The sequence below is a fragment of the Botrytis cinerea genome, chromosome 12 (genome assembly GCF_000143535.2).
Source record: "Botrytis cinerea B05.10 chromosome 12, complete sequence".
NCBI classification, from domain to species: Eukaryota; Fungi; Ascomycota; class Leotiomycetes; order Helotiales; family Sclerotiniaceae; genus Botrytis; species Botrytis cinerea.
Window position 1 is genome coordinate 2211667 of NC_037321.1, and position 22194 is coordinate 2233860.

Consider the following 22194-nt stretch of genomic DNA (forward strand, 5'->3'; position numbering starts at 1 on the left):
AAAAAAGCTCTAGAATATTACAAATAAAATATATAATAAAACCTTATTAAATCTAATAAATCGACATTTTAATAAATTAATAGAATCAAATTATAATAATTTTAATAATATAAATGAATATACAAATCATATATTATCATTATACATTTATTTAAAAGATTTAAAATTCGAATTGCAAAAGGCTTATATAATTTGAATAATATTTAATAACTTAAATGATTCTTTTGATTCATTTAAATCTAAAAAAACAAAAGAAATTTCAAAAGATTTAATTAATAATAATAATAATATTGATTTAAATAAATTAATATCTGAATTAATATTCAAAGAATTTAAAATAAAAGGCTCTATAAAGTTTAATAAAATCATTAAATTTCAAAACACAATTTTAAATTATATATATTATAATAAAAAGAATTATTTAAAAAGCAAATACTTTAAAAAACATTCCAAACTTTATAATAAAGATTATAAAAAATCTAAAAAGTTTAATAAAAATAAATATAATAAAAATAAACTTTATAAAATCATAAAAAAATTAAATAATCTTAAAAAATCTAATAAATCCTATAATATAAATAAAAATAATAAAAAAGCCAATCAAAATAATAATAATAATAATAATAAAAAAGATTTTAAAAGTTTTAATATTGAAAAAATAAATCAGGTTTCTTTAAAAGATTTCAATATTGTATTTAATTTTGAATATAAAAATAATATTATGGTTTTATTAATAAATTATATTATTAAATCTAAAAATAATATTATATTAGATTTAGAAGTTATAAAATATTATTGTTTAAATAAAGAATGATTTATAAATTATGAAATATATAAAGTTCTAAAATATATTACAATAGCAAATAAAAAATCTATATTAATATTAAAGTATAAAGATATTTTAATTATTATAAATAATAAAAGAATATTTATTTGAATAATTAAATATATATCTTTATTAAAATCAATTCTAATTAATATTAAATAAATAATTAAAAAGAAATAGATTAATAATATATTATTCTCTAATAATATTTATAATTTTTTAAACAAATTATTAAATATTAAAATCGAAATTAAATGAATTGATAATATTTTTTATTTAAAATGTAATATAAATTATAAATTAATAAATCAATTAAATTATAATATAAATATAAATATTATTAATAAAAATATAAATTCTAAAATAAATTTGAATATAGAATCTAAAAAAAAACTGAAAAATATAAATCTTAATAATTTAAATCTTTAATATAAATATTTAAATCATATAAATAAAAGTTATATTATAAAAATATTAAATTTAAAAGAATCTAATATTAATCTAAGTTATTATGAAATCTATATATATATTAAAATAATTCAAAATATTAATAAAACTCTTTTTGATATTAAATTAAATCAATTTGAAAAAATTAATATTAATATTTATAAACAATTTAAAATATTAGGATTAAAAGGGGAAAATATTTTATTATTTTTATTGAATAGGTTATAAAAAATATATAAATATATTTTATTAAATATAAATCTAATACTTTTATTATATTAAAAGATTTTTATAATTTAATATTAAATCAATTTAATAAAAATATTAAAATAATAAAATTTAATAATATTAAAAAATTTAATTTGAATTAATAAAATCTATTTGCTAAATCAAAAAACATTATATTAGAATTTATAAATCCTTATTATCATTTTCAAAATAAAATAGTCAAAAAATTAAATAAATATTTAATAAAAAAATTATTAATATTTATAAAAGATAAAAATCTATTTATATTTTTATAATTTAATATATTAAAAAATATAATTTATATTAAAAATAAGTATTATAATAAAATTATAAAAAGTTTTTTTTTTAAATTAATATTAAATAAAAAATCTAATTTAAAAAGAATTAAAATTTTAAAATCTCTAATATATATATTAAAATATAAAGAAAAGAGAACAAATAAATTTGATTATAAATCAGAAAAAGAAATCTTAATAAAATTTGAATCATTTAAGAATTTATTATTTTATATTTCAAATAAAAATAAAATTATAAATTCTAATAATTACATTATTAAAAAAGATATTTTATATTATAATAAAAATATAAATAATAATAATAATCTTATTATAAATAATTTATTAAAAAGATTAAATATAAAAATTCTTGAAAATAAAAATCAAAAAAAAGAAATAGATATACATAATAATATTTATAATAATTTAAAAAATAATAATAAAAGATTAATAATAAAAATCCTATATAATTCTAATTTATCTATTTTAATTAAACAATTTAAATATATAAAAAAAATAGAACCATTATTAAATATATATAATCTTATTTATATATTACATATTAAATCAAAAAATCAAAATTATAAAATTAAATTAAATAATATTAATAATAATCAATATAAAAATAAAATATTATTATATTTTAATATAAAAATAAAATATTATTATATTTTAATATAAAAACTAAAAAAAATAATAAAAAAAAAACCTTATAATAAAAATCTAATTATTCCTAAATTATATTTAGAAATTATAAATTCGAATCAAAAAGAAAATTAGAAAAAAACTATAAATTATAAAATTAAAATTTTAAAAAAGAATAATATCTAGAATATTATTAAAAAAAAATAATAATATTAAAAAGCTAAATATCTTAAAAACAAAATGGATTTATAAAATCAAATATTTATCCAAAAATAATATTGAATTTAAAACTAAATATATAATTAAAAAATTTGAACAATTATATAACTTAGATTATTTAAATACATTTATTAATATAATAAAGCAAATAACTTAAAAATTAATATTTGCTTTAATAATAAATAAAAAATAATATATATACAAAATAAATATAATATTAACTTTTATTCAAAAAGATATTAATAAAGATATATATATTAAATCTTCTGAAATATATTATAATAAAAATATAATATTAAACCTAAATAAAACTCTATATAAATTAAAACAATCCACTAGAATATAATATATTATATTAAAAAGCATATTAAATAAATTAAATTTTATTAATATAAAATCAAACGAATACATATTTATAAATAAATATTCGAAATTAATATTAAATATATTCATTAATAATATTACTATTATAAATTCTAACAAAGTTTTAATAAAAGATTTTATAAAAAATCTAAAAAGATATTTAAATCTAAAAGATCTAGATTTTATAAAAGACTATTTAAATATTCAAATAAATTTAAATAAAAAATCTATAAAACTTTTTCAAAAAGAATATATTAAAAAATGTTTTACAAATTTAAATTTAAAAAAATGTACCCCTATAACCACTTCTATAATTATTAAAAATAATTTAAAAATAAATCCTAATAAAGCAAATTTAAATAATATTAAATTAGTTCAAAAAATAATAAGAAAATTATTATATTTAATATTAAGAATTAAATAAGATATTGTATTTTCAATTCTAAAACTAAAAAAATATATATCTAATTCTAATAAAGAATATTTAATAATAATGAAAAGAATTTTTAAATATTTAAAAAGTATTAAAAACTTTAAAACAATTTATAAAAAAGATTATAATAATTTTATAAAAGACTTTTATAATTCTAATTATATTAATAATAAAAGCTTTACAAAATCCATTAATAAATATATATTTATATATAAAAATTATTCAATTAATTAAAAAACTCAATTATAATCAATAATAACTCAAAATATAATCGAATTTAAATTAATTACTATAAATTTAATTATTAAAAAAGCTATATATTTAAAAAGAATATTAATCAAATTAAATCAATATAATCAAAAAAAATTTCCAATATAAACAAACAATACAACAACAAAAACTATATCTAAAAATACTATATATCACAATAAAAACAAATATATAAATACAAAATATTATTATATAAGAAATTTTATAAATAAAAAACTTTTAAACCTAAATTAAATATCAATTAATAATCAAATAACTAACAAATTAATTAAACCATTAAATAAAATTAAACTATTTAAATTTATTGATATAATTCAAAATTATAATAATTATTAAATAATTATAAAAATAAAAATTAATATTCTTTTTACCTATTTAAAAAGGGTTTTTAATAAAATTAATACTAGAATATATAAAATTAATACTCTTTTTACCCTTATAAAAAGGTTTTTAATAAAACTAATAATATTCTAAAAAATAATATATATAATACAAAAATATAATTTTACAAAAACTTCACAAAGTTATATAAAATTATATAATATTGTTTTTATTTATTATTTTATTATTATTTTATATATATAATTAATTAAAAAAATAATATATATTAAGAAGAACTATTATTTATAATATTGTTTTTATAAATAAAAATAATAATATAATATAATATTGATATCTTTTAATTTATATATATATATTCAAATAAGAATAGAATAATTTTCATTATAAATTCGATTTATAATTTAATAATGAAGAATTGAAAGATATATAAATTGATTAGATAAGATTAATAAAATAATAGTTAATTATTTAATTGTTATTTCGAAAGAATAAAAGAAAGATTAGATTCTTTATTTAAAAAATGATTGGATTAGGAAAAGGAATTTAAATAAAGAAAAATGATTTTAAGCAAATAAGCATAAAAAGAGATCTAATTCTTCAAATTATAAAATAAGAAAGAAAATCTCATATAATTTTTCAATCAAAATCATATATCATACTACTTATATAATCCATTAATCATTCACTCGAGCATACTTCCATACTATATATATATAATTATATATATATAATCACCCTTCATATACTTTCGACCTACGACACTACTAATATGACTTCAAACGATTTAGAATTTTATTTAATTTATATACGAATATCTTATTTATATTTTGTTTTATTTCGAAAACAGGAATTTCTTTCGAATCTATATAATATTATCAGAAATAGACAGTAAGTTACGCTTATAATATAATATATATTAAAGCATTGAATTGTTATACATATAATTAAGTTCATATGACCGGAGAGCTCGAAAGAGTGGGTTTTATAGTGGTGTGCATGTGCCATATCATGTGATCTCCAACAATTATACATACTAGTGTATATATTATACTCTTTATATCAGGTATAATAATATTACCATATCCTAATTATAATACTATTACTGGCTCGCTTTCATACAATTACACATCTGCCACTTTCTCACTTCAACACCAAGCATTGATGTAAAAGGGAACGGCAGAGCTCTTTATGTGGCCTTTAGTGTTGTGGTTGTACGATTAAAGTGTACATATATTGAGGTGGTGGAAATGGTAACGCTCATATAGGTGGACGTTTATATGGGACCCACATCAAGCATGTTTTGATTCCGCTGTCAATCAATCGCTCTGCTGTATGTCCCGACACGCTCAGGGAACACTTTGGCGGCACGCTCATGAAAGTTGAGCAAGAAAGGCTTATACTCCCGCGTCATCGCGGCGTCTCTCAGCGTGAAAACGGACGTCACCTAGACTGCAATAGATAACAAATACTGTCACCAGATTTAACACCAGGCGGCACAGAAACAGCTTCGGCTTCTTGTTGACGCGGTCTACCTCAAACAAGATTGACTGACCAAATGAGTAGTAAGTAATGGATTTATTCTGTTGCCTATACTCCATATAGAGGATTTACTTCAAATAACCTTGTAGGTCTACAACAATCTGTTTTTACCTGATCTCGTAGATCTCTGAGTGCACCATATCTAGTTCGGCCCTGGCGCCTATCCAGCGCGCTTTGATACTATTACCTACAGTCAGTTCTGGTAGAACTTGGGGGAGGAAGAGCCAGTACGATTTGGAGAAAAAGAACACCTAATTTTCCAATTGGCTCCGCCCGCACTATCAAGCTCGTATAGACTTTCCTGTCATAGGGCTTTAAGCTAAGAAGGAGAAAAGCCAGGAGATTGTGGCTTATGCCACCGGACAAACAATCCCGGTTTCCACCACAGAACATGCACTGTGCTCTGCTCTAAGAAATTGATCTCCTTGTTGACGAGCTCCATGTCATATGACCAGAGCAGCTTCGCAAGCACGAGGTTCAGCTCCATCAAGGCAAAGCTACACACAAAATTGTGAGTGATTGATTATTTGAAGTCTCGGGGGGCAAATTGGGCTGTGGTAACTTACTTCCGTCCCAGGCAGTCTCGGGGACCAAGCAAGAATGGACGACTGGCATCCTTGATGTCCTTTGAGTTGGGGTCCAACCAGCGCTCCGGCTTGAATTCCCAGGGATCTGAGAAATACTTGGCGTTATGGGTGATGGACCAGGGGCTGACATTGACCTCGGTCTAAGGTGCCGTTAGGACTGATGAACAATCTGAATAGAACACAACACGGCAGAAACAGTGAGACTTACTCCCTTGGGAATGTATTTGTCATGTAGCGTAAAACCAGGCGAGACTCTTGGCGCACCACCAGAGGCAGGGGGGAAAAGTCTGAGACCCTCGTTGATGACGGCTTGCAGGTACGGTATTTGCTGGGACTTTACTGCATTGATCTCCTCAAAAGTCTTGAACGCGGCGCGAATCTCTTTGGTGAGCCGCTCAAGCTTGTCAGGGTTCTGAGCGAGAAAGCACGTCAGGCCGGATAACGTAGTCGCGACGGTCTCACCACCAGCAATCCTGTCAAACAACAAATCTTTCAGCCATTGTTTTATGAGATGATGATTGTGAGAATACTTATCACATACGTAATGGTTGAGACATGAGCCGTCATCTCCTCCTTAGAGACTTCTCCCGCGCGAACTTTGTCGACCAGCAGACTAACGAAATCGTTGCGGGATTTTTGTATCCCGAGACGTCTAAGGATGTTTGATCAGTAAAGGTCGAGTTTCTACACCATTTTTTTTGACTCACTTCTCGACCTGCTGCCTGCTATAGTTCGAGTTCTGGTTCTTGGTGACGAGCGAGGCAGGAATAAGCAGACCAGCAAGCTTGGCCAGCCAGCCAATGCGCCGCAAATTGTCCAACAAGGTTATTATGTAGAGATGCTCGAGGACAACATCTGCCCAGAAGTGCGGGATACCTGTCGTTGGCATGAGTCAGTGTTTTGTCTCTCCGCGCAGAAGATATGCCTGGAGACTTGCCTGTATCTAGACTGTGGAAACTCTCCCCAAAGGCCATCTCGCCCAGAATGTCGAACGAGTTCATTTCATACCACTTTGTCATGTTTAATCCCTTAGTGCCGGGACCCGCTTTCTCTCCCAAAACGTGAACGAACTTGTCAATTGTTCCGGAGATTATCTCCTCCTGCTCGAGCAGTCCACGCTGGGAGAAGGCAGGGTTCAACATCTTGCGCATCAAAGCATGCTTCTCCGGGTTGCGCTCGCTGCCGACGCATTTGCTGTTAAAGCCGGCAGCAAAAACTTCGTAAAAAGGTCCCTTTGGTGCAATCTCATTGCCCCTTGTGGGGTGACCGTAGATGGCCTTCCAGGACTCCACGCTGGCGAACGAGAGCTCGTTTGGCGCAATGCGTACAATATCGCCTAAGAACCCGTGTCAGAAGTACTAGAGTAGACCATAATCTGGGATGAAACAACAAACCATATTTCTTGTGGGCGTCTGCTACTGCAGAGTGGATCCTACCCCGAGAGCTATGGATAAAACGGTATAACTGCAGAATGAAAACCTGGTGAGAACCCAGATCGTAGTAGTAGGTTGCGGGCTTTTAGATAACTTACGAGGGAGCAACGACCCAAGAATGGCCCTGGGAACCGGGCAAGAGGATGAAACCACAGATTGTAGCTCCACACGGCGATGAATCTACACAGGATCTGTATTCGAGATTTTCAAAATTAGCCAACGGCTTTGTGATGTGCAATCATGAGCTGCACAAAGAGAACTTACGATAGCTACAAGGCATCTGGCAACAACCTGCCCATTCAACGTCTCCAATTCAGTATAGCCTCCCAGTAGACGGTCGACGACAGGCCAACCGGTCTTAGGCTCCAGAGTGGTGCTTGTGACGTTATACTCGACCATGTTCACTTTCTCCGATTCATGTTATCTGCTACAAGTCGGTTTCTAACACCGACAATAAATATCTACCAAGTGCTACACCTAGCTGCTGGCATGGCACCCCGTTCGTGGTCGCCTCGGGCGTCTAAATTGCCGCGGTATCCACCTCGAGTCCACCGGTATATTCCCGAATAGGACATTCCGGTTCGCCCGAAGCTCAGAAAGGTAACCAGCAAGTCGCCGTCACCTACTTTTGTATGCGTATGGTCCCTGCACTCTGTTCTCGATTTACATGGATCGGGCTTACCTTGTTTGTATTTGCGGTCCCGCAACTTTCATCGGAAGCTTCCAATGCTTCTTTAAGGTTAGCGACTCGACACCTCTTCGGTTCCTGTTCGTAGCTTAGCGGACAAATGTGTCTGCGGCGTCCCTCACTTTTACCTGCATCTTGATAAAGCTCATATCGCGTCGTTATACCCTTGCGGTTGGCCGCGCGAGGAATTTTCTTGTTTCATAGTTTCCGCATGAGGTGGGAATACCAAGCAAAAGATTAGATACAACAAACAGTCGTTGCAAATCTATATTGTTGCATTGTATACGGAAATTTAGGATGAAGTGTCATCCTGCCTGGCTGGCCCGTAGGAGATCGCCGTGAATGAGTCACGTGGTCAAGCAGCGTGCTTGTACTTTTCAGGCTTAGCTCAACTTAGCGAGACGTATCACGGGTCCGAATATAGTTCGTTCTAAAGAGATCATACGAAAAACGGAATCCATCTTCACCATCAACCCTATCGTTGGAAAAGGACTGATTCATCTAATTATTTTCTATAGCTAAACGCAAGCCCATACTCACGGTTATAGAAATGGGAAAAAAGCTGGAATATAAACTCAATGACTTAAATTACTCCGATCTTAGATCGATTCTTAATGATATCTATAAAAGAATTAAAAAAGAATTTAAGGAGTATGAAAAGTAGAGACTTCGCAAAGACACTATATTAAAAAAAGTATTCCTGGGGTTGATAAATTCTATATAACTATTGATGCTTTTACTCTTAATTTGTTAAACTAATAATATAAGTATAGATAATTATATATAGTTACAATACTATAACGTCTAAACTAAGGACTCATGTTAGCTTCTTTAGTTTTATTATAGATGTATATTATTCTTTCGAGTTAGATTTACTAATAAAAACATTTTCTGGTAAATGTTATAATCTATATAGAAAATTGAATTATAATTCAAAAACTTATCGAAACAATACAATAGATTCTAAATTATTAGGTTTTTAATAGTTTTGATTGATTATTGTATTCAATAATTATTAGATGAGTTAAGATTAAAGTAGTTCATATAATAATAAGTCACGTTATAAATATCAATATGTACTGTTAAAGTAAGATACTAATTGAAACACCAGTCAATAAGAGTAATAACTTCAAGATAACTAATTTGATATCTGATGAATAGTGTGCGATACTAGTAGCGGAAGGACAAGAAGCTCTCTGGCTCATTTATACACAGTATAATCATCACTATCGCCTCGATACTCACAGAAGGCCAGAAGTTCTGGAACAAACAGAGCAAATCTAATATTCTTCAGTTTCTAACTATACTATCTATATCCTATGTCTCGTTGCATTCTTAATCAATCATCTACTATGATGCAAGAGAGTCAACCTTGACTCTGACATGCTTCTTAATCATAGCGTTACCGCAGTCGGTCCAGTCCGTACTTTGCTCGTTCGTCTCGAACAGGGTCATGTTCAGCGAGGTGAAGAAGTTAGAGAAGGTGAGGTAGGTCTCCATCCAAGCGACGCTATAGAGGGTAAATGGTTAGCAGCTGCATAAAGGGCAACTCCAAAAAGGAGCAAGGAACAAAACAGAGGGAATCTTACTTGAGGCCGATGCAAGCACGGGAGCCCTTGCCGAAGACGACGAGATAGTGGTCCAGGTTCTCGTTGGCCAACCACCGCTCGGGGATGAACTGTTCGGGGTTGGGGAAGATATTAGGGTCAGTGTGAACAGAGTAGATCGAACTAGAAACAGAGGTTCCTGGAGGCAGGTAGTGACCCCTCCATGTCATGCCTTCCGCAGGCACAAGACGGGGAAGGATACCTGGTACCGGCGAAGACATGCGGAGAGACTCCTTGATGCAGGCGTTCAAGTATGGAAGAGATCGGACAGTCTTGTACTCGTAAAGGCCTTGGTCGTTCTTGGGGATGGGTTTGAGCTCGTCACGAAGCTTCTGGAGCTTGGCCGGGTGGCTCAGGAGGTAATAGGTGCCCATGCTCATAGTGTGACTGGTAGTATGGGTCCCGGCAAAAGCAAACGAGTAGGTTTCATCCTCGACGGCTTGGTGGGTGAGGGGCCTGCCACCGTCCTCGGGTCGCAACAGGAGATCGATGACGGTCTTGCGGCCATCCTCGGCCTTCTCCACGCCGAGCTCATGCTCACTAGCGCGATCACGAATCCACTGGTTGATGCTGGCGCGAAACTCGAACTCACCGGGGATCAGCTTCTGGGCAATGCTCTTAGGGATGTTCAGTGCCATCCAAATGAGGATGGGGAAGTGCTTCAAGAGGAAGAAATTCTCAGAGAACGTGCGCAGGGTCGCAAGGAACGGTGGCTCCTCCTCTTCCTTAGCGTCGATGAAGTTGAGCGTTCGGTCGCACAGGACTTGCATGATGGTGTCGATCGTAATGCCGGTGTAGAGACGCTGGATGTCCAGCACTTTGTTCGCCTCGTGGTGTTCATGGGCCTTGCTGAGTGCGTTCTGGACAACCTTGAGGACGAGATGAGAAAGCGCTTCCATGGACTTGGCAGAGAACAAGTCGTTGATGAGCTTTCTCCGGCGCCTGTGGTATTCAACATCGACAATGGCAGGAAGCGCCTCGGGAATGCCTCCAGCTGCTTGGAAAAACGCAGGATCCTTCATGTACTTGGATCCAGAGGAGTAGACCCTGAGATTGTAAGTTAGCTGGGAAGGAATGGATCAACTAGAGGTGAAAATTACTCATGGAAGAAGTCAGGGTCACTGACGTGAACCCGATCTGGGCTGGCTCTGAGGACAGGTCCTGTTGACATGGAATCAGTATATGCATATCATGATAGCTATGATATATCTTGGGGCGGGACCCCAAGTGTCAGAGTGTGGGGTGCGTACCATATTTCTCGTGGAGTGCGGCATAATTCTTGACATATATGCCACCTAGAATTATGTCTTGATAGAACTCATACCAGTACGTCGACCGCGCTAGGAATGGGCCAGGTATCTTGGACAGAGGATGGAAGTAGAGCCGCCTCACGACCAGCTGGACAGAATAGAGAGTAAAAGATGCGAGTATAAGAGCGGCCCATGCTAGGGGAGTTTCAGGTAGGAAGTTGTTAATAACATCAGAAAGGAGACCCATCGTCAGAAGCGTGCCTAGCACTTGTACTTGCACTAGATTTCAATGTCGGAGAATCACACCGGACAATGAAGATCTTAAAAACAAGTGAAGCAAGTCAGGCTTTTAATGGAGGAGTATGATGGAGATCTCAAGTTATGTGGATGGATTATACGAGCACGGAGTCACACACGGGAATTACCCGTTGTGGTGACATGCGGATTGCTAGTCTTAATTAGGCGAGACCGGGGTGTGTTTCAAGCAGGCCGAGTGGGTATTTGTTACGGTTAAGGCTTGTTTGAGGCTTATAGTCGGCAATTACTCCTTTAGGAAATACATATAAAGAACGGTCATCTCGGCGTCCTGTATGAATACTATAAGACGGCTGCTCCCGTTTATGAGCCAATCATCTAGAATCCATGTGCAGTCTTTAATACGGTGAAATATTGATCTAGCACAGTCATCTGAGCTCCATTAGACCAATTACGAAGTAGACTCTGCAGCACCCAAAATGGCGATACCAGCACTTGAACCCCAGCTACACGACGCCGACACGTCCTCCAACAATATGAGCAGCAACAGTACGGACTCTGGCTACGACACTAACTCCACAACACCGCTAGAAAAATCAGAGAAACCAAACACCCAGGAATTGAAGCAGCAGCAGCTTGATCCGAAACGGCCACCATTCGTTCGTGTTCCGGACCTCTTTGGTTCTATTATGTCAACAAAACCTGTCGTCAATCCCAATTACTTCGCAGCCAAGGCCAGGGGAGATCGATGGATTGCGAGGTAGGCAAAAAATGGCAGGAGCTGACAATGAAGGCGTTATCTCACGTCTTGGAATCACTTCACTTGCAAATAGAACTTAAGCTGACGTGCTGTCCCGTTACGCCATGCAGAGTCATGAATTTCAACAAGGCCGTGGCAGCAAGAAATTCCAAGGTTGATTTGTGCTTTTTGGCCTCTATGTGGGCCCCAGATGCACCCGAGGACCGGCTAGTCATGATGTTGGACTGGAATCATTGGGTTTGTTTACCCTCTCTTATCAGCCCGTAACTCCCAAGGCTAATTCGTAAATTCACGCACAGGTGTTCCTCTTCGACGATCGTACGTTGCTCTTAGTCATTGGACGAGCTATCCCCCAAATTTACTAATGTATTGCGCCCCACATAGAATTTGATGAAGGACACCTGAAGGAAGATCCCGCCGCCGCAGCGGAGGAGGTGAAGCAGACCATTGCCATCATGGGTGGGAATGCACCACGGTATACTGCCGAGTCGAATCCCATTCGATATGTCTTCCAACAATGTTGGGATCGGTTAAAAGCTGTGTCCAGTCAAGGTTCGTTCTCCACTAACTAAGCGGCTCTTCTGCTTCCCCCCCCCCCCGGTCTTTTGTAACAATGGACGTCTTGTTCCCACGAGTCTCTGGCATGGCTTGACGAATAAGTCTGTATGATGTTGACGGTTAGTTCCAGAGATGCAACAGCGGTGGATAGACCAGCACAAACGCTATTTTGATCAGCTTCTCGTGCAGGTCGACCAACAAGTCGGCGGCGAAAACTTCACACGCGATGTCGAAGCGTACATGGACCTGCGAAGAGGTACGATCGGTGTGTACCCGGCGATCAGCCTTAGCGAGTACGGCGCAGGTGTCAATGTGCCGCAGCACGTTTACGACCACCCCAGTTTGCAGGAATGCATGAAAGTCTCAGCTGACTTGGTTACACTGTAAGAAATTTTGACAACACTGCTCCAGTTCTTTTGTCGAAAGTTATGTGCTAATACCCCGTCCTGTCCACAGGGTGAATGATGTTTTGTCTTACCGCAAAGACCTGGAGTTGGGCGTAGATCACAACCTCATGTCACTACTCATGCAAAGGGATAACCTGAGCGCCCAACAGGCTGTCGACGTGATTGGTGACATGGTCAATGAATGCTACAGGCGGTGGTATCTCGCTCTCGCCGAGCTTCCGTCTTATGGCGAGAAGATCGACTACAACGTCATGAAATTTGTGGAGATTTGCAGGGCAGTGGCCCAGGGCAATCTATACTGGAGGCAAGTCAATTCCGCTGTGGATCCTTTCACACAGCAGCGAAGCCAAATGGAAGTCAAGCTAACAGAGGTAATAGTTTCCAAACAGGTCGTTACTTGGGTCCTGAGGGTCATGAAGTACATGAAACGGGTATCATGTACCTTCCGCCCGCTGCGAACCTGGTCGTGGCATGAGGGGAGGAACAAGAGAGGGAAATGCAGCTGACTCCTATGAAGGAGTGGGCTAAGCACAGGACAATGTGGTCTTTTCAAGTTTGTAACTCCATATTTTTATGTTGGCGCACAAGATGCCAGGGGGCGTCTTATATATCTGGGTACTCGGTCTAGAAAATGCTTATATTATGCTATTATAAATTCACGTTATGACTAGAATCCATGTCCCTACACACCTCTGAACTACTTAGTAGTATTAGGGCTTGAAAAGAATTTGTATTGACTATCTAGAAGCTTTATTCAATCCTTATCGTGAGACCTATTACTATCACTATTATAGTTCGGGTCCTAAATCTATTTCTATTCCGCCTCAAGCATAAATTTGGAGTGAATATGGTAGACGTGTAGTAACTACGACACCTTCAGAGACTACTCATTATGAACGCGAATCCCTCCAGGATGATCAGAAAACTGAACTGACTTGTCAACTAGACACCAAGCTTCCGGCCATGCCTTCGGCCAATTCGTCGTGTTCAAAACTAGGATGTCACCAACCCATTACGCTCCTGCTGCGTCTTTCCTCGCGAAGATAAAAAAGGGCTTCCTGAGATCGGTAATTGTAGAGTCTGATAATTGCCTTGACGGGGTCGAAAAGGATTCACCCGAGTGCCTTCCACTCAAATTTTCAGTGTCCGTTACTTTCTGCTTACGGAAGCGCTTCGTGAGTTGAGAAACGGCTTCACCTCAGATCAATGTGAATCAAATGAGCTACCATAAATTTGCTTAACGGCGATTTACAAGTAAATTAACTAATCAAAGATAACAAAAAAAGTAGGTAAATCAACAAATTCGAGGACGCATGCAAGAAACCCTGAACGATATATCGGTATAATTTTAAGGCGACGCGATGTCAATCCAATGTGACTTGATTATTTAGGGTACCGTAAGCCTACATAGAAATGTTGCCGATGAACCTCTTTGTGAATGGACCTCTAGTTGCAACATGAACCCTTATCATCGGGAGGTCTCACTCAATCTTGACGCGAACATCCTTCGCACCTGCCTTAGGAAAACCCATGATGTAGTCACGCGCAATCTTGATATCAGACTCGCCTCCATCATGAAGGACAAGCTTAGGGCCGCCAGGACGGAATAGCATTGCGCTGGCAAGATACAATTCTGCCCAGGCGAGGCTAAGTGTTTAGAAATTTTGTTAGCGATTGCCCTTCATCAAAAACAGTACGCTCGATGGCAGGTGAGCATGTTAAGCTTACTTGACTCCAAGGCAACTCCGCGAGCCCTTAGTGAAGGGGACGAAGTTGCGATCCATTTGCTTGTTGTACTCTCCGATCCAGCGTTCGGGCTTGAAAGCCTCCGGCTCGGAAAAGACGTTCTGGTCAAAGTGCATTGCGTAGATGGACATGCCAACCGGAGTCTGGTTTTCATTAGCTTATGTCAGTTCACATCTTCGGGAAAGATTTCAAGAGCACTGCGGGATTTGTTGAGATAAGAATGATGCGGCAAACCTTTTTGGGGATGACCCATTGGTGGAACTGAATATCTTCGTCCGGCGAGCAGCGTGCAAGGTTTCCAACGAGCCCATTCAACCGGAGCGCCTCCTTAACGCAGCCTCTGAGATATGGCAGCTTTTCCAGCTCCGCCCAGGTAGGCATCTTGTTGGGGTAGCCCTTGAAAACAGGCTGCAGCTCTGCTCTCAGTCGCTTCTCGATCTGCGGATTCTGAAGAACGTAGAAAACCACAAAGGTCAGGGTATGCGCACCTGCCAGCGTTCCGGCGAGCAGCAGTATCATAGACTCAGCACGCAAGCGATCGATAGACTTCTCAGACTCCGGTACATTGGAAGAAAGAAGGTGGTGGAAAACTGAAACGTCCGACAAGTCTCTCTTGGACGTGGCAATTTGAGTTTTTATCTTTTCGATGTTCTGCTGGCCGGTCTTACCCAGCATCATGTTCGAGATGCCTTTGGGATAGACGCTGTTCATGATTGAGGTAGGCAGAGACTGCAGGAATCTGAGGTTTTCATTTTGTAAGCACGTACTTATGAAAGGACTCCGTCCCATACGAAAAAGCAATGCTTACTTGTTGATCCATGGAAAGCATCGGAATAGGGGCGCAATAGTGGTGGACTTGATCATAAGATCCTTCCTGAAACCTTTAATTTAGTCTCCGAATCTACATTATCATTTTCGTCACTTCGAGAGATATCCTCCACTTACCAAGCAGGAGTGAACTCTGGATCGTCTAGCAGACCAGCTTCCATACCGCTAGACACTTGACCAATAATGTCACCGGTCAATGCGCAGAGCATATGGTCCACTTCGATGATAGAACCAGATCCCTTGAGACCCACGAGTCTGTCGTCCATCTTCATGACACGCTCGGCAATCCGAGACTCAATGCGAGTGATGCCTTGGCGAGAGAAGAATGGTTCCAGATGCTACGAGTCAACAACGTCAGATACTGAGCTTGTCCCCACGGACATAGAGTACTTTGGGGGCTCTGCGTACCTTTCTCCGCGTACGGTGAAGTTCGTGGGAGACTGACAAGTGATGCGAGTCTAATAAAACATGTGTTAGCGTACAACTCTTCGACGAGTGCATCTGCATCAAGCTAGAAAGCGTACTGTCAAATCCGTTTCCCTCTCTACCCCTGGGCCACATGTCTGTCTTGCGAGTTGAGGCAGTGACGTATAGCTGATCGTAAAATGCCGGATCGCGGACTGAGAGTTCCCAAGGACTGGTGCGCACAATGGGGCCTGCAAAGCCAGATGCTGTCAGTTGTCAAAGTCACCCTGAAATTGAGTTTTAGAGACTTAATGCTCTAAAAACGGCACTTGGGAGTTGCTTGCCATATTTCTCATGCATCTTGCGGATTTCGTTTCCCCATTGTCCGCCCTTCACAATGTAGCAGTAGAACTCGTACCATTCGCATGCAGCGCAGATCCTGTAACCGGGAAACTTTGCCAAGGGATGTAGATACAAGCGGTAGAATACCAAGCAGAACACATAAGCAAAGTATAACCCGAGAGCGACAGAGGTTATAGTGGTGATTTCTGTCCTGTCAATGTCTCTGAATTTGGCCTCAGCCACCTTGCTTCCGATTGATTGCGCATCCTGCCATGCCTTACTCTTGACGGCTAGCACAAAGGGAGTGGCTCTTTCGATTCCATGTTGGAGGAGTGCGTTGGACTTCTGCCACGTGAGCAGCGCCGTTTTAGTGGCCAGGTCCAAAGTCGGGTTGCTCTTCTCCATGTTGACGTCCTCGACTCTAAGAGTTATGCTGAGAAATGGGAAAGACACGCAGAGAACATAGGAACCAGAAACTCAGCCGAGATCCAATGTGTGGGAGATTCTGCGGTGTACTAAATATACTGTGGTGAAGGGTTTATTTGAATGTGGGGCACACGGAGAGCGCTTAAAGCCTGTCGAAATAGACTCCAGTCTCGTACGAGGCATGACTGTTCCTAGTTTGAATTGAAACGGTCTGTTAAGCTTTGGGTATACTACTTGCGATGGGTGCCGAGACAATCGGTGATGGCCATGCTGGGAAATATACATGGACACCTGAGGCTCCTAGCCCTTCGGACATGCTCAAAATGGAATTCCCCTTTAGGTAATTTAGCCAGGCGGCAAGCGAGGCCTGTACGAAGGTCGGCATACTAAGAGACCCACTCTCGCCTGTAGGGATGTTTCCAAAGATCTTATTGGCCAAAATCATCAAGAGTCATGCCGCTTTAATCAACCTCATTTGCTCTCAGTTAATTCGACTATCATCAACATCAACTTCATCAAATGGATCGGTAATATGGATATCGTAGATCTGCTTAGAGAAAGTTCTCTTCTGCGTTCGTTTTCTCTTTCCCCAATAATGATTCCTTCCTCTTCTCCACTTATACCGCTGCCACTACTATCTATCATACCTCCGTATCGAGAAATAGCGTGTGACCAGCGAACCGAAGTATATACTTTATATAAATTAGAGTGATATTCGTTAATACTTCCTCAATTAGGGTATCGATTTGAGCTATAGGCAGATTGAGTATGCTTGCTTGATATATTCAATACCCTAAAAGCGTTCTAGCCGGCTGCCTGTTATAATGACTGGTCAGATTGCGACGATTCTTATATTTATTACTTTATCCAAACAGACTTAATGGATAGATACTATTGCTTATACTAGTCTGGGAAGATCTATAGAGCCAGTTGCACGTCTGCTTTGTTCTAACGATATTATATCTTAGAAAGGTTCCGGTCAACAACAAAAGGCTGTCATTGTACTGTCCAAGATGGCGACAATACCGCTTTTCTTCTCACTGATACTGTTCTTGCGGCTTTATCATGCCTCTAGGCTTGAAAAGCGCAAAGAGGTTGAAGGTGAAGGCATCGTTGCCGCAGAAGACCTGGTTTCAGAAAACGACAATCCGCAAGGTGACGACGAGGTCTTGCCCGTACATTTCATAGATCAGGCTGCCATTGTACGCACATCCATTATCAACTATACTTTTCGCTACAACGAAGTTCTCGACGCTGCAAAGCTTCATAGAGGTCTACTCCAGCTGTTGAAGATCCCGGGATGGAATAAGCTTGGAGGCAGGCTCCGAGCCACTGTAAGTGACCCCGTCCATCTATCCACGGCTGACCTCCAGCGGGGACAGATCGCACTGAACCAAGGACACTCGCTAAGGGTTGATGCTTTTTTTGCAGAAAAACGGAAAACTTGAGATTCATGTACCCAGAAGCTTCAGCAAAACCCGCCCTGAAGTGAAGTTTTCTCACGTCGACTGCTCCGATACCGAAATCGAGTCCCACGGGCTGGCATCCCAACTACCCAGACCCACAGGGTCTACACCATCCATACAAGAGGGCTGCCACGCGTTCCGGTCATTTGCTTTGCCCACTGATCTCCCCAACAATATCGAGCATTATTGGAAAAACGACCAGCCAATGTTAAGTCTGCACATAACATCCTTCGCGAACGGCACACTGGTTGGCTTGACCTTTCCGCACTCTCTCACTGACGCCATGGGCACATCAGAGTTTCTCAAGGCGTGGTCCAATGTGGTGGCTGGCAAGAGCAGCTTCGTGAAGCCCCTTCAGGGAACTCAGGTCGATGTGCTTGGCGATGTTGGGACGAACCTTGACAAGAAAGCTTCGCAAGGAGAATTCTTCCTGGAAGACCAACAAACCAGGGGGTTCTCCTTACTATCCTTTATTGCTCGCTATATGTGGGATGTCAAGACTCGTCGATCCATTCGGACGAAGCACATCTACCTGCCTGCCAAGTATATGTCGCATCTCCGCCAGGGTGTCGAGGAGGAGCTGAAAAGACAAAATGGCGGCGTAGTTCCGTTTGTTAGCGACGGCGACCTCATCACCGCATGGGGCGCTCGCATGGTCATGTCATCGAGCACATGGAAGAACTGCAGTGCCGTGATTTGCAACGTCTTTGACCTCCGCGGGCGTCTCAAGGGCACATTTGCTCGGGGGGGCACATACCTCCAGAACCTGATCCTGCCAGCAACAACTGTCTTGTCAAAGGAAGAAGCGGCCACCGCCACGACTGCTCAAATCGCTCTGGGTCTGCGGAAGGCCATCGTGGAGCAGACTGATGATGTACAAAGTCGACGACTCATGCGTATCGCACGTCGCTGGTTCTCGAGCATGGGCTCGATGCCCTTGTTCGCAAAGTGGGATTCGCGAGTCGTTGCATGCACGAACTGGACAAAGGCTAAATTTCTGGACGCAGCTGATTTTGGCCCCAACGCTTTGATTGCGGGTGGTGCGGGCAATCAAAAATCCAGCAGTACGAGGAAGGCTGCAAGACACACGGAACCGACACAGGCACAGACACAACCAGGCAGACCAGTCATGTACTGGGGCACGACCCTGAGCGTTACTGACAATCCTCGCGACACCTTCGTGATCTACGGCAAAGATAAAGTTGGTAACTACTGGGTTCACGCTTACTTGAGGGAGGAAACGTGGAGCTTGATCCAGAAAGAACTTGACTCATTTAGGTAAGGTAGCTGTAGATGTTGGGCAGCAAAGATGGGAGGGTGGTTGATGAAGGAGAAGCTAGCAACAGTTAAGTTACCTTACGTTTGAGAATACAGGAGAGCGCGCTTGGGACTAATGAGCTGGCGAAAGTTGCGGTGTACTTTACTGTTCTCAGGATTGATGGTTGATATAATGTGTTAGTGGCTTCTCCAGTCTGCAGGATTCGCTGCTAGTGAATTTGACGATGTATGTTAGACAAACATTTGAAATTCATAAATGGATTACGTCCATTGGCCAATACAATAGTTCATTACCCAATCAACACAGTCTCTAGCTAGACTAATCTATCAACTAGTCAATGTAGTAGACGCCAAAATTTAAATCTATTTATAAATAGATATAGTCTATTTAAAAATAGATGTATCGTATGAATTGGCCTAGATTGAAATATTTATTTATTAGTCGTACTGAATTAGTAGACTATGTTCTAGATTATTGTCAGGGTTCTATAATACGGAATATATCGGATAGATTCTCAATAAGAGATAAGAGTCTTAGGTAATGAAGTGTATTTCAATTTAATTAAAATTAATTATATATTCTAACCAAATCTGGGTATATACTAAACTTTATATAATTGTTTATTTATATTAATTTCTTTTTATTAATCAATTCAATAATACTTCAATTTCTTTATATTATATTATTGATATTTAATTTTTCAAATCAAATTTATAACTCTTTTGAATAAAAGTTTTGTATTTATTTAAATTATAAATCCTTGGTTTTTATTCTAAACTAATTTAAACTTATTTTAATTTAATAAATATATTTCTATAATATAATATCCCTCTTTATATTTTTATTCTCAGAGATTCTCTTATTTAATCTTACAATTCTTTTATCTTATTTCTTTAATCTTTAATCTATTATAATCAAATTTTTTTTGAAATATGAATTTGTTTTATTTTTTATCAATTTATTATTTTTATATTTAATTATTAGATTATAATATTATATTATTTTAATAACTTTTTAAATATAATTTGAAATTCTAATTTACTTTTATTTATTTTTTTATTAATAATTTTTATAATTATAATAACCTATAAAATAATTTTTTTATAAAGCTTTTTTGTTTTCTTTACTTCCCCTTATTTTATAATAACTACTTTACAAAATTTACTTATTATATTACAATATCTTTTTTTTATCAATTTTTCAATATAAAACTATTATTTTTATTATATCAAATATTTGTTTTTTAATTTGAAATATTTATATATCCTAAATATATATATATTATATTATATAAAATAATATTTATAATAAAATATAGAGAATATTAGTTTTTTCTAATTTTATTATTTTGTTTATTGATTTTTAAGCTTTTTTATAGTATAGATTTCTTTTTTTTTTATAATTATAATTCGGAATATTATAATAATTATAGATTTATTTAATAACTGGGTTATTATTGATGTTATTCTTTTTATATTTTCCTTAAATTTTATTAATATCAATTCAATTATAATATATCAAAATCCTTAAAAACTAATTCAATATATTAAAAATCATATTAATTTATATAATAATATTATAGTTTTTTATATTATTTTTATTAAACAATTTTACAAAAAGAAAATTAATAAATAAAATTATTTTAATAATCCTTTTTAATAATATTAGAATTTGTATAAAATTTCTTAATATTTTTTTTGGATATTATGAATCCTATTTATTTTTATTATGATTAATATTAAAAGAAAAGAAATTATTCCTTTTCAAAAAACAATTCTATTTCAAATTAGTTTTTTAATATATAAATTATAAATATAAAATATTTAATTTTATTAAAATATAAATTTCCAAATTTTATTCAATATTGTTTTTAAAATTATTGGTTTTCTTTATTTAAATAAATAAAATTTATAATGATAATTTTTTATAATTATAAAAACTCTTTCATTTTTATAAATTAAAAATATATTTAATTCCTAAATTAATTTAAATTAAAGATTTTTTTTACAATAAATATTAGATTTTCCTTAATCTTTCTTTTTTCCATTTAATTATTTCAAATTTTTTGTATTTTTATTTTTAATTATATTATTTAAATATTTTTTATGAATATTTTTAAATTTGAAAATACTAATAATTATATATTATAATCTTTTAATTATTTCTATTATTAAATTAAATATTCCTTTTTTAATTTCTTTATTTTATATATAATAATCCTTTTTATTTTCTATTCCTTTTTATTTTCTTCTTATAATTCTAAGTATTCTTTAATAAAATAATAATTTGAATTTATTTTTTTTATTACTTTATATTTCTTTAATAATAAAATATAAAATATATTATATAATTTTTTATATAAATTTAAAAATTTTAATTAATATATATATTCTTTTTTAATATCTTTTATTTTGAATAATTTTATTATATAGAATTTCAATTTTCATTTTATATTATTCTCTTTTTACATTTCTTTACTTTTAATTTAAATATTCTTTATTAAAAATAATATTCAATTATTTATTATAAAATATATTTATTTATGTTTT

At 35.4% G+C, this 22194-nt stretch overlaps 5 protein-coding genes across 5 annotated transcripts; 2 read left to right on the plus strand and 3 right to left on the minus strand.

Moving 5' to 3' along the window:
* Positions 1-5639: 5639 nt before the first annotated feature.
* On the minus strand, positions 5640-8222 carry Bcbot4. Its single transcript, XM_024696570.1, has 9 exons — positions 7893-8222; positions 7727-7819; positions 7590-7659; positions 7133-7531; positions 6903-7071; positions 6737-6847; positions 6404-6668; positions 6175-6335; positions 5640-6105 (listed from the first exon to the last, which is right to left on the minus strand). The coding sequence occupies exons 1-9, from the start codon at positions 8025-8027 to the stop codon at positions 5928-5930; spliced, it is 1581 nt and encodes a 526-aa protein (XP_024552381.1). The 5' UTR covers positions 8028-8222; the 3' UTR covers positions 5640-5927.
* Positions 8223-9577: 1355 nt separating this feature from the next.
* Positions 9578-11520, minus strand: Bcbot1. The gene is made up of 4 exons (XM_024696571.1): positions 11174-11520; positions 11024-11084; positions 9906-10970; positions 9578-9826 (listed from the first exon to the last, which is right to left on the minus strand). The coding sequence occupies exons 1-4, from the start codon at positions 11418-11420 to the stop codon at positions 9667-9669; spliced, it is 1533 nt and encodes a 510-aa protein (XP_024552382.1). The 5' UTR covers positions 11421-11520; the 3' UTR covers positions 9578-9666.
* A 313-nt stretch (positions 11521-11833) lies between these two features.
* On the plus strand, positions 11834-13830 carry Bcbot2. Its single transcript, XM_024696572.1, has 7 exons — positions 11834-12188; positions 12299-12425; positions 12488-12506; positions 12573-12740; positions 12877-13129; positions 13203-13457; positions 13532-13830. The coding sequence occupies exons 1-7, from the start codon at positions 11908-11910 to the stop codon at positions 13626-13628; spliced, it is 1200 nt and encodes a 399-aa protein (XP_024552383.1). The 5' UTR covers positions 11834-11907; the 3' UTR covers positions 13629-13830.
* Positions 13831-14387: 557 nt separating this feature from the next.
* Positions 14388-16964, minus strand: Bcbot3. Its single transcript, XM_024696573.1, has 8 exons — positions 16477-16964; positions 16252-16383; positions 16136-16185; positions 15845-16065; positions 15708-15773; positions 15134-15638; positions 14882-15042; positions 14388-14800 (listed from the first exon to the last, which is right to left on the minus strand). Exons 1-8 carry the CDS (start codon positions 16877-16879, stop codon positions 14635-14637), a joined length of 1704 nt encoding a protein of 567 aa, XP_024552384.1. The 5' UTR covers positions 16880-16964; the 3' UTR covers positions 14388-14634.
* An 846-nt stretch (positions 16965-17810) lies between these two features.
* Bcbot5 lies at positions 17811-19926 on the plus strand. The gene is made up of 2 exons (XM_024696574.1): positions 17811-18234; positions 18332-19926. The coding sequence occupies exons 1-2, from the start codon at positions 17914-17916 to the stop codon at positions 19646-19648; spliced, it is 1638 nt and encodes a 545-aa protein (XP_024552385.1). The 5' UTR covers positions 17811-17913; the 3' UTR covers positions 19649-19926.
* Positions 19927-22194: the final 2268 nt, after the last annotated feature.